This window comes from Cucurbita pepo, chromosome LG08 (genome assembly GCF_002806865.2).
Source record: "Cucurbita pepo subsp. pepo cultivar mu-cu-16 chromosome LG08, ASM280686v2, whole genome shotgun sequence".
Taxonomy (NCBI): Eukaryota; Viridiplantae; Streptophyta; class Magnoliopsida; order Cucurbitales; family Cucurbitaceae; genus Cucurbita; species Cucurbita pepo.
Window position 1 is genome coordinate 3,296,576 of NC_036645.1, and position 16,791 is coordinate 3,313,366.

The following is a 16,791-nucleotide window of genomic DNA, read 5'->3' on the forward strand; positions in this document are numbered from 1 at the left end:
GGTGGGCTTGGACTGTTACAAATTTAAGAGTGTGGAAACCTTGTTCTTAACATACGAGTTTTAGAAACCTTGAGAGAAAGTCCAAAAGGGTTTAGAAACCTTGAGAGAAAGTCCAAAAGGGATAACCCAAACAGAATAATATTTACTAGCGGCAGATTTGGACGGTTACAGTTGTATTTGATCTGACTACTTGGTTGGGCTGTTACATGTTACAATTGTGTTTAGTGTGACCACTTGTTTGCGCTGTTACAGTGTTCGGTGTGACCACTTATTGGTTTGAATTTACTTATTTTATCTCCGACTTTCAGTATCTTATTGATAGCTTCACTTGCATTGTCGGGTATAAGCGATTTTGTTGCAGAATTAAGTTGTTTTTGAAGCAACGTGTTCTAAAATATAACCTATTTGACACAAAATTGAACGGTTTATTCGATGCCGTTTAAAGTTCATTGACTAAATAAACACAATCCTCCTTAAAACAGCTACAAATGCATTCAGAATACAAGAGAGAAATGAAAAATATTGTTGCACTATTATAGTGGTATTACTACTAACATTTTTTTAACTACATCCAACATGAAGCAATAAAAAAGCTGTTCTTTTCACATTCATCTACACGAGCCACAATCTTGTACAGATTATTTCATCACAATAAAAAAGGCTGTTCTTTTCACATTCATCTTCCTCTTCTTTTGTTCTTTTAGGCAACAAAATCTTCATCTGATTCATCTTCTTCCTCACCCCATGCATAATACTCACCTTGGACTACATTTCCCCGAAGCATGTTCACAATCTGTCGCAATTCAACGACACGTCTCTCCAAATATGTGGGAAGGATCGTGCGTGGCTCATTCTCGAGCATAATCAATTGGTTACATGTTGTCTTTGCCTGATAATTACATTTCAAAAGAAACTTCCCTGAGGGTTCGAGGATTTCGATGTCAAATGAAGGCGATAATGGCCGTCCGATAACTTTAACGTGAGAAACACTGCAGTGAAAACATGAGTTTGTTGAGGCATTATTAGTCCAAGATGCAACAAACTTAATTCTATGTACATAAGTTCATCGATAACTCGAGCAAAAACTAGACGAAACTAAAGGTTTCTGACGACTTAGTGACTTCGAGCACATTCATCCAAGAATCCAGTCTATATATAGTTCAACAGTTCATCTTATTCGCATCGATCACCCAAAAAAGAGGTAGAAATTTATTCTTAGCTAGTACAAGTATTCAAATTATTCTCAGCTGGTAGAAACCACGAGTTTCGAGCCTATCTCACTGGTATAGTGGCTACGCAACACCAAAAATGGTGAATATCTGGAATGCTGTTATTCATGAGGGCTCGTACAGACGCGATAAATGGATTGACTCTATTTTCTGTAAAGAAGGAAAATTTACTAGTCGAGTTTGAGTTAAAACATTTCAACTCCATTATAAAGGTGCTCTAGGGAAAGGTTGTTGGGATGTTCACACTAATTCTTGGAGTAGAAAAACTCTATTTTCCTCTTTGTCTTAGTGATGGACATCCTCGGCAGGCTCACGTCGATAGGAGTGGAAAAGGGTGTGATTGAAGACTTCAAGATGGGCAAGAACTTGGTTCATCCGTCTCATACTGGCGACACGTTCTTCTTTTGTTTAGGATAAGAGTTTTTTTCTTAATCCAAATAGGTAAGAGTTCCATTTTTTGTATAAATTGGTGTCCTTTCAAGTTAGCATCATGGGTGGTGCCATTGGTGACTAGTTAGTCAGTTCCCTTCTACTTTCTAGGATTCCTCTTGGGTGTTAATCTTAAAAGGCAAGTTTTTCGAGTCCGGTCTTAGTAAAGTTTAAGAAATGGTCGTCTAGTTGGAAGAGAACTTTTTTCTCCAAAGAGGGGAGACTTACTCTTATCCGGGTAGTCTTAAGGTAGTTTGCTAGGGAGAGGAGAACGAAGCATTCTTTATAAGGGTGTGGAAACACAATCCACCCTCTCCAACCGATGTGGGATCTCACAATCCACTTCCTTTCGAGGCCCAGCGTCCTCGCTGACACTCATCATGAATGTCCCTTCTCCATAAAAGTTCGTCTAAATCCGTTTCAAGTAAAGGAGTACATTCAAAAGTATGTAATCCTTAACTTTAGATGTGATATCGCATTTTCGTGTTCCACCCCGCCACCCCCCCGCCCCACCCCACACGCGCGCAAAAAAAAATCTCAATCTTTTCAATGCGTACGTGCAGAGCGCTACAGAACACAGGCAGGCGAAAAATGTATATATATACTACTGAACATACCATATGTAAAACAAAGCATCTGTTTCTTGTCTTTGTACCCTGCCAAGCAGCTCAATTTGTAAAATGCCTCCTACGCAAAGAACAGGTTCAGGGAGTATGAACTTCTGCAAGTAATTCTCCTGTTCAGTAAGATGTCATTTCACTGGTTAGAGATAGAATCGTTCCAAATAATAACACGTGAGCGCGAAATACCCAAACAAAATACAAATCTATTACATTATATCAAAAGTTCATGGATTTTAACCATGTTCAGATCAAATAGAAGGTATCAAATTCTAGTGCCAGATATGAGGAATAACTAAGTGGATAAGATCCAAGATCATGAACAGAGTTTCGGTATAAATTACTACTATCTGAAACGATAACCCCTTTGATTGACCCAACTAAAATATAAAAAGAACGTCTCCAATAGAAGAATGACGGGCACTTTGAGCAAGGAAATGGACTTTGACAATAAGAGAACGCCGAGTGCATTAACAAAGCGTAGACTTTGATTATACCTGAGCCATTGGAAATTCTGGAGAAGTGTAGGTCCATATAAACGTATCGTTTCCAGATCCCCAGTGTGACTCCCCAGTCAGATCGCTTCTAGGATTCATGACACGGTTTAAATGACCAAATCGGAAACGCACAGCTTTTGCTGAGTATATAGGTGAACCTGGCTGAAAAAATGCTGGCCAGGAAAATAGACTCAATCATCTAAGCAAACAATATAGAAGGTGAAAAAGCCTACTTGAAGTTTAATATTATAAGAAGAAGAAGAAGTGTCGACAGAAATACCTTGGAAAGGTCGTATGTCAATTTCAGTTACGACGCATAAATTGGAGACTAATCTGTATATCAGTGTCTCGGGCACATCAGGTTTAAATTGTCCCTTACTCGACCAATACAAAGCTCTCCTCGCAACCACGTCTCTTGGTTCCAACGTGTTGTTGATGGTTTCCTCGGGTTCATTATCAGTGCTGGAAGCAATAAGTGCCTCTAAAATGCAACTTCTCATAAGAAACGATGTAGCCGCATGGGCAAAATAAGCATAAACTTTGTGATCCCTCGGCACGGATTTGGAATCTCTTGAACTACTACATGCTACTTCTATGCGTCCATTCGCTTCCGAGTCGTTCACTTCAACGATTGAAGCTACTCTAGACAAAGGAGGGAATGATCTAAGGCAGAGCTGCTTTGATAGACCATTTTCTATCACTGAAAAAGTGCAAAAAGGTAAAATATAATGCCGGTCAATAGAACGAAAGTATAAGGTGTAACAGCCCAAGCCCATTGATAGCAGATGTTGTCCTCTTTGAGTTTTCCTTTCTGGGCTTCCCCTCAAGGTTTTAAAACGCGTTTGCTAGGGAGAGGTTTCCACACTCTTATATAAGGAATGCTTCATTCCCCTCTCCAACTTATGTGGGATCTCACAATCCACTACCCTTGGGGGCCCAGTGTCCTCGCTGGCACACTGCCCAATGTCTAGCTTTGATACCACTTATAAAAACCCAAGCTCCCGCTAGCAGATATTTCTCTTTGAGCTTTCCCTTCAGGGGTTCCCCTCAAGGTTTTAAAACACGTCTGCTAGGGAGAGATTTCCACATCCTTATAAGAAATGTTTCGTTCCCCTCTCTAACCAATGTGGGATCTCACAATGGATCTCCCACTAATATCAAGAATACACTACATCCACATTTCAATCAAAAATGAAAGCTGAGACGGACTTTCTAAATCATGTACTCACCCAAATGTTGCCAACATCGTGAGACGGCACTCGCACGAACGATATCAGAAATATCATCCAAGTACATCAATATCTTTCTCGACATGTCGGGTTCAAGCAAATCCAAGAAATCCAAACGTTCTTCCATTTCTCGCAACTTACCATAAGAAAATCCAGCAGTTTAACAAATTTAGTCCCAAATTAGAAATTGAAAAACCTAACATATACTTGCTCAATACGCACTGATACAAATTCAAAACCCTGATCAACTCGTAAACCAAAACACTCAAACATAATTCCAATGAACAATCGCGAAACACAAAAACGAATATACAGAATCTCAATATAATGACGACAACACGCAATCATGGCACTGGATTTAATTTAACCTACGAAACAAAAAGGCTTCAATCGCAATGCAAAATCAAAATTTCCTAGCTAGAAATCATAAGCCCCATTCAACAATCATCAAACAAAAATCATTCAAAACCCCTAATTCACAGAGATTCAAACGACGAAACAACACCGCAGGGCGAAAAACCTAGGAAATCAAAGAGAAAAATCAGAAAAACGAGAGAATCACTCAAGAAAATCCGCAACGAAATCAGTAAACAGAAACACATTCCATGAAATTAAAAGAAGAAGCTAATGAGTAGCGATACAAAAACAAACAAGCAACATTCAGAGATAGAAACAGAAAGTGAAACGATTAATAGTGCTTACTTCGATCGGAGACCAAAAGGGTCGCCAAAAAGAAAGCGTTGGAGAAGAAGAATCAGAGCGAAAGAGATTTGGTGGGAGGAAGATAAGCTTAAGAAATAGATGATCATGAAAAGGATGAGAGAAAGAAAGAGAGAGTAAAATTGGAAAGCAGTTCGAAGGACAGCGAAAGCAGGTTTTGTTTTGTAATTAAATGCTTAATCCTTTTGCTTTTCCATCACCGACCCTACACGTATTCTTTTTTTTTTTTTCTTTTTTCTTTTTTTTTTTTAAATAAATTTTATATATAATTAACATTCCTTTTTATTTTTTATTTTTTAAACCTGGTCCCCATTCATATAAATTTATATATATTATCCTAAATTAATAAAAATATTTATTTCTTCTCAAAAATAAGAAAATAAAAAATTTTAAAATACTTTATTTTTAGTTTCCGAGCAAAAAAATATTAATATTTTGTTTTAAAAATATCCTTAAACGTTACAAAAAATACTTTCACATTAATGCTGTTAAACTTTTTTAAAAATTTTCAAAAAATCTTTAAAATTTGTCTAAAAATTAAAAAAAAAAAAAACTTTTATGGTTAGATATGGTCCGAATTATCAAAAATATACAGTAACTTTGGGAAGTAGCATTAATACTTTTAAATTTGTTTAAATGAATTTAAAAATACTTTATTTTTAGCGGGAAAGGAAAAAGAATGTTTTTTTATTTAAAAAATATTTTTAAACGGTCAAGGATACATTTAAACTAGAGATATAGTTATGGTTAGAATTATTAGTACCATGTTTCAGAAATACACAGTAACTTTCTGGAGTATCATTAATATCTTTAAACTTTTTTTAATTAAAAGTTTCAATAATATCTTTAAATTCTCTGTTTTTAGTTTTTGAATTTTTGAAGGAAAAAAATTGTTTTAATTATTTAAAAAATATTTTTAAACTGTCAAAGATACATTTAAATTAGAGATATGGTCCGAATTATTAGTACCTTTAGAAAAATTACCTTTAAATTGTTTTAAAAAAATTACCTTTAATATCTTTAAAATTGAAAAGGGAAATAATTTATGAAAGGTAAATAGATGGTTTTTGTTCGTATTGACGATAATTATTTTTTAATTTTTTTTATAAATATTAAAAATATTAATGTTGCTTTTAGAAGTTTATGAGTATTTTTTAAACCTGACGTAAGAGTATTTTTTAAATTTTGAAAGATTTAAGGTATGTTTATGAGATATAGTACAAAATTTATGAGTATTTTTATTGATCTGACCTATATATTAATATATGGAGCTAAGATTTAGTCGTCATCTCAAATTCCATATCCATCTCTCTATGATTTTGATTCCAAATTCAAAAGGAATCTCTAAACGGAATAAAAGTCAATAGGTTGAAGAACCAAATAGAATTTTTTAATAAAAGTCAAAAGATTCGTTACATCATACATCATAACAAGAAGTCCGGTCAACCATTAGAAAATGAATAATGAAAACACAAACTTTCAAATTTGTTGACTTTTTGAACGAGCTTGGAAACCTAATTCCAATAGTTTCCAAGTTTCCAATACAGTTCACAGTCTTACATTGGTCGTTTTTACATGCCTCGACTTCTAATAATCAGTACTTTGGTCGTTTCTCTCTAATACACATCAAGACTTTGGTCGTTTTTACATGCCCCGACTTCTAATAACCAGTACTTTGGTCGTTTCTCTCTAATACACATCAACCAGTCCAACGACCTCTTCAAATAATTTCTCGTGAAAGAGAATCTTCACTTCGTATATATATATATTTTTTTTTCTCTTTTTGGCAAGGGTAAAAGTGTCATATTATTGATACAAAACTTTACATTGAGAGAACCAAAAATTTAAAAATTAAAAATTAAAAAAAATCTATACACAAATAACAAAATATTCTCAAAGTCCCAATAATTGCACATTTTTCCCNTTTTTTTTTTTTTTTTTTTTTTTTTTTTTTTTTTTTGCACATTTCACTCCCTATTTGGTTCATTTGGAGGTTTCAAAAACATAAAATGACACCAAAACTTTCAGACAAAACATGTCTGAAAATTGGAAAAACCAAGCATTGCTCCAACAAGTGAGTGACCGACCTCCCGATTCACCGATCGACTCGAAGGAGGCTCGGAGACTCGGAGTGCTGGTCTCGAACCCCATCAGGCTTCCGAGCCATCCCGAGTTCGTCGAGTAAAGAAAGCCGCAAGAGGTTCGATATTTTACCTGTTGTTTTTAGCTACAAAATCTTTAGGCTGTATGAGCACAGAGTCTAGGCAGAGCCCTCCTTTGGTGTGAGTGCAATCAATCTGAGTCAATGCGAATTTGAGCTTCATCATGTTGCTGCTGCTGCTGCCACTTTCAATGGTGAAATCTCCCACATGGTAGTTCACCCAGTTCCCAGGACTGCCCAAGAAGCACCGTGACTCGGTGTGCTGATTATCGGATGTCGTCAGCTGAAACCTCACTGGCTTTACGTCCCAGCCATGGACTTGATCCATTAGGCAGATCCGACGACCGAGTCTCTTCGATGGTTTGCCGAGATGAAGCCGGAAGAACACTGCATATCTTCCTTCTGGGAACTGGAACTTCAGCTCTCCCTTCACCTCGAACCACCATGTTTGTTGAAGATAAGCTATCGACTGAAATCTGGATTTACGAACAAGAAACAAGAAATATCACATCTAAAACGAAGACAGCCAGCAGATTGAACACACCCGAATCTAATACAAGAAAAGAAACACTCGTTATTGCTCTAATGTTGTTTCCAAACCGAACCGAATCAATGTTAGTTCATACAGATATTATACTGTCTGTTAGGTTGTTTTACAGCGCTATGTGATTGGGTAACTCGTAAAGGTTTTGAAATTACTGTGTGAATCTAAAGGTCGAGGTGACTTCGATCGTTTCCTCACCACAGCTACACTTGAAATCATTGTTCCCAAGCCCAAGTTCGACAGTTCTTCGAAAGTCAAACTTCAAACTTCAATCGTTCGAAAAAAAAAACAGGTCATTGTGAAAACACAATAAACAAAGAAAGCAATTCCAATGGCACGAGTGCCTCAAAGAAAGAACGCAAATCACAAATTCAGTCTCTAAACTTTCAAGTTCGTCTCAAGTATCTATGCTTATTCCCCAAATATCGTCATTGCTTCTTCTCCAAGAAAAGAAGTACACGACCCATCGTAAAGGTTTTGAAATTACTGTGTGTGAATCTAAAGGTCGAGGTTACTTCGATCCTTTCCTCACCACAGCTACACTTGAAATCATTGTTCACAAGCCCAAGTTCGACAGTTCTTCGAAAGTCAAACTTCAAACTTCAATCGTTCGAAAAAAAAAAACAGGTCATTGTGAAACCACAATAAACAAAGAAAGCAATTCCAATGACACGAGTGCCTCAAAGAAAGAACGCAAATCACAAATTCAGTCTCTAAACTTTCAAGTTCGTCTCAAGTATCTATGCTTATTCCCCAAATATCATCATTGCTTCTTCTCCAAGAAAAGAAGTACACGACCCATCCATAAGAAGTGATCCCATTTTATTCATCGGGTCCGGATATTCTAGTTCACAAGCACAACTTCTTCAAAAGTTGAACTTCGAACTTCAATCGTTCTAAAAAACAAGTCATTGTGAAAACACAATAAACAAAGAAACCAATTCCAATGGCACAAGTGCATCAAAGAAAGAACATAAACGACAAATTCAGTCTCTAAACTTTCAAGTTTGTCTCTAAAAGTATCTATGGTTATTCCCCAAATATCGTCATTGCTTCTTCTCCAAGAAAAGAAGTTCACGACCCATCCATAAGAAGTGATCCCATTTTTTTCATCGGGTTCAAATATACTAGATCACATACAGTCAAAATGGGAGCAAGGTGTTACAATTAAACCAGAAACAGAGACTCGACATCGTATGTTCTATTCCACTAGAGACAATATTTTCGAGGTTGGCACGAGCCCAAGAGTTCATAGGCTAAACTTCGTAATCTAACCAAGAACGATTTCGAAGCTCAGTTCCTAACCAAGAATGATTCAAACAACTCTTTTACTCTCAAAATCATCAAATAAAAGCTAACCAAAATCATCAAATCCCAATGATAAACAGAGTAAATTGATCAACAACAATGCAAAATCAAAGTTCTTAAATCATCTCACCTAGATTCATCAGTTGAGATATGATTCCAATATCTCCGATCACCAATTCCAGTAATCGTCAATGCCTTCCAAGAAATCGCCATTGACAAGCCTCCAGTTCTCTTGTCGAGCCAAAACTCCTTCACCAATTCAAAACCCTAAATCAATCGACAGTTCATAATCCAAAATTCAACGATTCTAAATAGAGAAAAAGAACAGAGAGAAGAACCTTCGAGACGCCATTTAAGGGATTTCGTTTACAAAGCCTAGAATAAACATCTTTCTTCCTCAAATTCATCATAGCTTTATCTTTCTCCTCGAACTCCAGGGCTTTGTCGATCAGAAACTGATAATTAGACGGCAACTTCGATTCCCATACGAAATCCGCCGAAGCAGCGTCGCGGAAAAGTCGGTTCACTCCGGCTAATTTGCAAATCTCCGGCGGGTCCATATGCATCAGAACCAGAGCCACGCAATTTTCCGGCATATCTTCGAGTCCAGACATGAATAGCGGACAATTTCTTCCACTGCAATCCGATAAATTAGCACCCATCCGATTAAACCCTGGATTTTGAAAGAAGAATCCACAGCACCTAGAACTTCAATTCGACTTTAGAACTTAAATTTAAACCTGAATCTGAAGATCTTCACCACGAGATTCAAGGGGAGGAACAAAACCAAACCCAAACTCATTTATTTCAAATACCTAATCAAAATCGAACAATCTCGAACATCCAAATCGATTTTTCAAGGTAATCACCACTTCAAAACCCCTGAAAACTACATTAGCCAAGAATTCAGAGAAAGAAATATCCAAAGAGGACGAGAATTCAAGAACTCCCTGATAACTAATAAATCATTTTAGAGAGAAAGAGACAGAGAGAAATCAAAATTTTCGTTCTCTCTCTCTAAAATCTGAATTTATTTATCTTCTTGTTCGAGCCGACTGACATGGATGGAGGTAGCAAGGTCACATCCAGTACAGTGCGATTCATTTTGCAAGAACACGAAGAAAGAGAAACTGATTCTGTTACGTACTGATTATTGAACGGCCGTGTAATACACTCGCGCCAATTGTTGAATAACTAAAAGAGAGTGTTGTACACGCGCTAGTTTTAGCGCGTTTTCAGTTCATTGCTTTTTTTTTTCCTTTTTTTTTAATTTTTCTTTTTCCAGGCAAGTTGTATTTCCGTTTTAAAATTTGTTTTGGATTGAAATTATTGTCTTATGGATAAGATTAAAACCATGGATGAGGTGTTGCTATAAACAAATCTTTTTTTTTTTTTTCTTTTTTTAATCTTATATTGAATATTTATATATTAATTTATTTCATAAACTATTTAGCTTAATAAGCGGTTATTCATAATCATATTATTCGAGAACCCGATTAACTAGAAATATTTAACCCAAATCATTTATAATTTTGGATTATAACAAAATGTTAGGAATCCCGACTCTCTAGAATGGTATGATATTGTCCACTCTGAGTATAAGTTCTCATGGTTTTGCTTTTGACTTCCCCAAACGGCCTCATTACAATGGAGATAGTACTCCTTAATCGAGGCTCGAATCTTTTCTCTGGAGCCCTCGAACAAAGGGACAAAGTACACCATTTTGTTCGACACTTTAGTCACTTTTGACTACAACTTCGAGGCTCACAATTTTTTGTTCGATATTTGAGAATTCTATTGACATGGCTAAGTTTAGGGCATGACTCCGATCCCATATTAGGAATCACGACTCTCCACAATGATATGATATTGTCCACTTTGAGACCAAACTCTCATGACTTTGCTCTGGGCTTCCCCAAAACGTCTCATTCCAATGGAGATAGTATTTCTCGCTTAAAAACCCATGATCTTCCCAATAATCCTCGACATAAAATTGGGTCGGGTTAAATCTCTTTTCGATTTTGGATGAGACAAATCGAAAATTCGGGTCAATTCTCGTGGGTTGACCGTTGTTTTGACCTAACCGACCCAAAAATAGAATTACAACCCGAACAACCCTACGTTATGCTTGGTTTTTCATTACTGGCATAAAAAAAAATTATCTTATACTATCAACTTAATTAACTATTGGTTTATATTAATTAGTCATAAATTGTATTTAATTAATTAACTATTATTTACCTTATCTCAATCCTTTAATTTTTTTTTTGTTAATATTTTAATTAATTTATATTTATTTAATTATTTTAAGGGAGAAGTTATGGAAATTATTCATTAATTAATTTATAATTCAATTATAATTATTTATTATATATTATTTTATTATGTAAAAGAGCTCAAAAGTTTGCATGGAATATTTGACTATGTTTATTATCTAATTAAATTTATTTATTTTAATTATAAAATTAATAATGACGGCAAATTTGTGACAATTCAATGAAAAATATGAGTTGTTTTTAAATTATTTTAATATAAAATTAATGTTCATTAATAAAAGTCAAAGGTAAACGAACATATAAAAAATATATATATTATTGAATTTTTAATTTTTAAAATTTTTATTTTTATAAAATGCATGTTATTATTATTATTTTTATTTGCTTATGAGGAGAAAAAAAAAAACAAATATTTATTATTATTATAGTAAATCATTAATTGAATATTATATTGCAAATATAAAAATTTGAATTTTTAGAAATTAAATTTGTTCGAACATTAAAAAAAAAATCATTTTTCAAACAATTATATTTTTATTTATCCATTTAAATTCAATGTTATCATTTTAAAATAATAAAAGGTAAAAAATTCAATTTTTTTGCACCCGTTATTTATTTTTATGGATAAGAAATGTTTCAATTTCATTTCACGAACATTTTTAATTTAAATATATATATATTTATTTATTATCGAAGATATTAAAATTTCAAATATTTAATATTCATATTTGAAATAATATTAATCATCGAACTTTATTTTAATATTTTAATTTGACATTAAATTAAAGTTAATCTCATCTTCATTATTTCATACCAAACGCCAATTTTATGAAAATAATTTTAATAGAAAAAAAAAAGTGAAAAAGCATAATAAAATAATAATTATTGTATGTCTGACTCAGCAATTTAACTTTAATGTACACGTGGCAAATGTAATAAAATATTTATATAAAAAAAAAAAAAAGCCTTTTTTTTTTCTTTCTTTTCTGTCTCTTCCATTCTTTATTTATATTTATATATTTATAGGTTTGTATATGTGTGAACGTGTGGTTGATGGGTTATGTGCTGAGTCAGATCCACGTAGGATCCAAATCTTATATTGGTTTAATCATTTGCTTAGTTTAAAGTTTAGGACGATGACAAATACAAAATAAAATGTTCATAAATAAAATTATTGAAAATTAAATATAAATATATTTAATTCTACTAATTAAATATAAATATATTTTATCCATTTAAATAAGATTAAATGGATAAATTTAATGTAATTATATTGCACTAATTAAATCTGTATTTTTTTTTAACAAAAATATCCTCGTATTAAATTAATCATAATTATAATTAGCCAACTAATTATTGTTAATGACTGAAATTATTGTTTTAGTTACTCTTATCTTGCCTGTTTTTTTTTTTTTACATATTTAAATAAATTAATTTATTAAATTTAAATCTGTATATATTTCATGATTAAATTTATGGATATTATTAAAATTTACATTATAGATTTAATTAACATATATTAATTATTTTTATATTTTATATTTTTCTATTTATTGGTCTAAAATCTAAGGAAAAAGGGTTATTGCATTAACCCTAATGGGCCATGAGGCCCATTAAAGATTGTTGGTAGTGGATCAGGCCCATCTACTAGTATTTCGTCTTTTAGTTTGGAGGCCTTGGTTGATATATATATATATATATAATTAATTAATTAATTTAAAAAAGTTTAATTTCGTGTCTAATATTATATTAGAGAATAAAATTAATTAATATTTGATTTATTAGTTTTAAAAGCATTAAAAAAACTATTAAATAATAAAAACTGAGGGATTTTATGATATCGCATGTTGGTGGGAGAGGAGAACAAATCACCATTTATAAGGTTATAAGGGTGTGGAAACCTTCCCTTAGCGCGTTTTTAAAGCCTTGAGGGGAATCTCGAAAGGGAAAGCCCAAAGAGAACAATATCTGCTAGCGGTGAGTCTAGGTCGTTACAAATGGTATTAGAGCCAAACACCGGATGATGTGCCTTCTCGCTGTTCTCCGAAGGGGGTAGACACGAGGCGGTGTACCAGTAAGGACGCTAGGCCCCAAAGAGGGGTGGATTTGGGGGTGGTCCCACATCGATTGGAGGAAGAAAAGAGCGTCAGCGAGGACGCTGGGCTCCGAAGGGAGGGATGGATTGTGATGTCCCACATTGGTTGGGGAGAAGAACAAATCACCATTTTCGGGGGTGTGGAAACCTTCCCCGAGTACAATATCTTCTAGCGGTGGACTTGGGTCGTTACAGATTTATAGTATTTTTTAAACTCAAGGGACTAAAGTGCTATTTTTGAAACCTACTGATCCAAACGAACATAAGAGTTACTCTCGAGATCACAAATATATTTTTTTTAATTAAAATAATTAGAATTTATTCTATATTGAAATAAATAAATAATAATAATGCAAAAATAAGAAAATAACAAAAATGATATTGGCAAGAAAATCCTTGGCCACACCTTCCCCATTACGGCCTTTTGAGGGCCCACCACAAAGTTTGACCCACAAATTAAGAACTATCCTTCAAATGAAAGAAAAGCATAACGGTACACGTGTTTCTCAACCGAACTAGTCGAGTTACTCTCGAGAGAGATCAGGTTTTTTATTCTCGAGGAATCAATTTTTTTCTGAAGACGGTATACGATTGGATCAGGCAATTCTTTGTGAAACGAAAATCATTTCGTTCTCGAGAAATGATTGAATCAGACTGTTAGTTGTCATCTCACATCTGCAAACGAAAATGTTTAGAAACAATTGATACTAAGAATAATGTTCGGGTTGATTGGTTTGTCGTCATATAAAGCAGAAGATATTCACGTAAGAGATTGAATTTGATCGGTAACATGCACGATATGATTTTCTAGTGATGTTTTTTTTTATATTTAATATATTTAAAATTGAAAATAAAAATATATATATTTAAAAAAAAAAAAAAAAAAAAAAAAAGTCAATTTTTATTATTTAGTTAAGATGTATGATTGGAAATAAGGTAGAGCGGTTTCCGGCCTTTCGGCAGAGAACATGGTTTGCTGTACTTCTGTTGGCGACGAAACTTCACGCGCCGTCGTACCGCGTGGTTGGAGAGTCCACAAGATTAATATAACATAAATTATAGTTGCATTTTATGAAAATAAAAAATTTACTTAAATTTTAATACATAAAATATATTTTGATTATTAAACCTTAAAAATTTAATAAAAAATTTATATAATACCTTTAAAATTTTAAAATAATATTAAAAATACTTTAAACTTAAAATAAAAATTAAAAATACTTTTACGAGTAGCGAAAATAGTTTATATTTATTTCAAAAATACAATTTCTTGTTTAATAAATATTGTTCGGGTTCAAAAAATTTACCATTCGAATTAGTTTAAAAAATGTCTCAATTTAATATGAATTTAATTATTTATTTTGATTTAAAAAAACAAATATTTATTAAACTAAATAAACTCAGAATTATTTGGTTAGAGAAATTATTTAAAAAAATTATGATGAGTAATAATTAGAATATAGTGGATTTTGGTATAAATACAATTAAACAGTGAGGATTATACCCAATTTGGTTACACAAAAATACAATACAACGCAACAAAATCATAATTAATAACACGTAATAAGAATAATTCCCGTTATGAATATATATATACACGTACGTACCTGTAATTAATTAATTTAAAAAATTGAATACATGAATGCGTATTAACTACTAATCACGACATAATTTATATTTTTATAATTAAAACGTATTTACTTTTTTCGTTCAACCGAGTTCCAAAACACGAGAGCACGAAGGAATAAACTTTTCGTATATATATGTTTGGTAAAGTTCATTTTTAATATCAAATAAATAAATGACTTAAATTTTAAAAAAAAATTATTCAATTACGGCTAAATTAATAAAATAATACCCTTTAAAAAGTCTGAATAATACCCTTAAATTAAATATATATATATATATATATATATAAATAAATATTCTCCCAGTTAGTTAGGGAGGAAAATCGTTAATACTTTGTTTAAAAAATGCCTTTAAATTTTCAAAAATGTCTAAAAAAAACTCTTACATTTTAGAAAATTTCATTAATAATACAGTAAATTTTTTTAAAAACTAAAAACAAAAATACAGTGTTGAGAATTAAAGGTGGTCGCAAAAGTTGGGAGCCTCGAGAGTAGCAGAGGTCACAAAAGTTGCAATTAACGGTAGTCACAGTGTTGAGGATTGTTGAGAAGGAGTCTCACATTGTCTAAGGGGATAATCACGGTACATATCATATCATTGTAGGGGTATGTAGTTCTCAACACGGTGTCAGAGTCGGGTTTTTAACTTAATCATGTCAATAGAATCCTGAAGTGTCGAACAAAGAAATTAGGAGTCTCGAAAGTGTAGTCAAAAGTGACTCGAGTGTAGATCAAAGATGTATTTTGTTCAAGGACTCCAGTGAAAGAGTCGAACCTCGATTAAGGGGAGGTTGTCCCACACTGGCTAATTAAGGGAATGATTATTATACAATATCATACTATTGTGGAGGTTCGTGGTTCCTAATACATCAAAGGTAGGTGATAGTGAGTAACGTCCACCCTAGTGGAAGTGAAGGTAAAGTGGGAGGGTAGTTTAGTCATTTTCAAAAGATTACGAGTTAATTACTAATTATTTATTTATTTATGAAATTTAATTTTGAACCTTTTAACTCTAAATAACTTATTTCTAATAGTTATTTTTTACGATTTTTATTTTAAAAAATTGTTCAAAATTAAATAATTAAAAAAAGTTGAATAAAACCGACTTGGCTTTTATAAATAATTTAATAAAATTCAATACGAAAACAAAACGTTTTCTCTAATAAAAAAACAAAAACTTGTAAAAAATAAATAAATAAAAAAAATAAAATAAAAAAATCCTTTTTTTGAGCTGGCAATTAGTTGTTTAACAGCGGTAAAAAAGATAATTACTCTGAAATTGGGAAACACAAATAATAAATTTTAGTTTAAATTCTAAATTTAAATTGAATTTTTAACCCAATATGGGAATTTGAACTTTTAAACAATAAAATAAAGTCAGTAAAAAAAATTATTAAACAAAAAAAAAACAAAAATTCTTTTAACAAATTTCGTCATTTAATTTTTAAATTTGTCCGGTAAATTCACGAATCTTCAATTACGTATCTAATTATTATTATTTACTATCAACTTTACGTTTAATATATCGTGATTCATCCTTTAAAAATTCAGTGATCTGTTAGACATAAAATCAACGTTTTAAAAACCCTTTAATACCCTTTATGACGTACCACGACACCGAACATTCTAATATCTACTAGATACTTTTTTTAAATTCAATAATATGTAGAACGAGGAATTTGGACATATAATTTCTAGGTTAAAATTACCTATTAACTTAGCTCGTGTTAGCTAGTTGAACTATGCTCGTATTAGCTATCAAACATTTTTTTTAAGACTTACCCATTTGTTAAAACGTTAACCTTCAGGTTTGTATCAATTTTAACGTTTCAATAGTAAAAAAATATATGAATAAATCGAGACTATATACGAACGATTATTACTAGTACCAACAAGATGCACTTAATGATAGAAACTTCAAACAATTTTTTTATAATTTTGTGTAGGAAGACCGGTGTCGATCCTTGGTGTTATTACTAAGATCGAGGCTAATTTCGGGAACTACCCGAAACAAAATTGAAAATTTATAGACCAAAAAAAAAAATTAAGGGAAGA

The 16,791-nt window shown here is 32.5% G+C and overlaps 2 protein-coding genes across 2 annotated transcripts; both read right to left on the reverse strand.

Moving 5' to 3' along the window:
• Window positions 1-473: 473 nt before the first annotated feature.
• On the reverse strand, window positions 474-4,866 carry LOC111800347 (F-box protein At4g00755-like). The gene is made up of 6 exons (XM_023683993.1): window positions 4,707-4,866; window positions 4,005-4,140; window positions 3,056-3,475; window positions 2,776-2,948; window positions 2,276-2,394; window positions 474-989 (listed from the first exon to the last, which is right to left on the reverse strand). Exons 2-6 carry the CDS (start codon window positions 4,129-4,131, stop codon window positions 701-703), a joined length of 1,128 nt encoding a protein of 375 aa, XP_023539761.1. The 5' UTR covers window positions 4,132-4,140; window positions 4,707-4,866; the 3' UTR covers window positions 474-700.
• Window positions 4,867-6,648: 1,782 nt separating this feature from the next.
• LOC111800348 (F-box protein PP2-A13-like) lies at window positions 6,649-9,767 on the reverse strand. The gene is made up of 4 exons (XM_023683994.1): window positions 9,478-9,767; window positions 9,076-9,373; window positions 8,868-8,986; window positions 6,649-7,361 (listed from the first exon to the last, which is right to left on the reverse strand). Exons 1-4 carry the CDS (start codon window positions 9,537-9,539, stop codon window positions 6,935-6,937), a joined length of 906 nt encoding a protein of 301 aa, XP_023539762.1. The 5' UTR covers window positions 9,540-9,767; the 3' UTR covers window positions 6,649-6,934.
• Between the last annotated feature and the right edge of the window lie 7,024 nt (window positions 9,768-16,791).

Bases quoted from the DNA above. Each gene is read 5' to 3' on its own strand.
- LOC111800347 (XM_023683993.1), bottom strand. From the start codon at position 4,131: ATGGAAGAACGTTTGGATTTCTTGGATTTGCTTGAACCCGACATGTCG. The intron at 2,949-3,055 runs GTATTTCTGTCG...TTTCCTGGCCAG, and splicing joins TGACATACGACCTTTCCAAG to CATTTTTTCAGCCAGGTTCA. The intron at 990-2,275 runs GTATGTTCAGTA...TTTTCACTGCAG, and splicing joins GATGCTTTGTTTTACATATG to TGTTTCTCACGTTAAAGTTA.
- LOC111800348 (XM_023683994.1), bottom strand. From the start codon at position 9,539: ATGAGTTTGGGTTTGGTTTTGTTCCTCCCCTTGAATCTCGTGGTGAAG. The intron at 9,374-9,477 runs GTTTAAATTTAA...ATCGGATTGCAG, and splicing joins GTGAAGATCTTCAGATTCAG to TGGAAGAAATTGTCCGCTAT. The intron at 8,987-9,075 runs GTTCTTCTCTCT...GAATTGGTGAAG, and splicing joins CCTTAAATGGCGTCTCGAAG to GAGTTTTGGCTCGACAAGAG.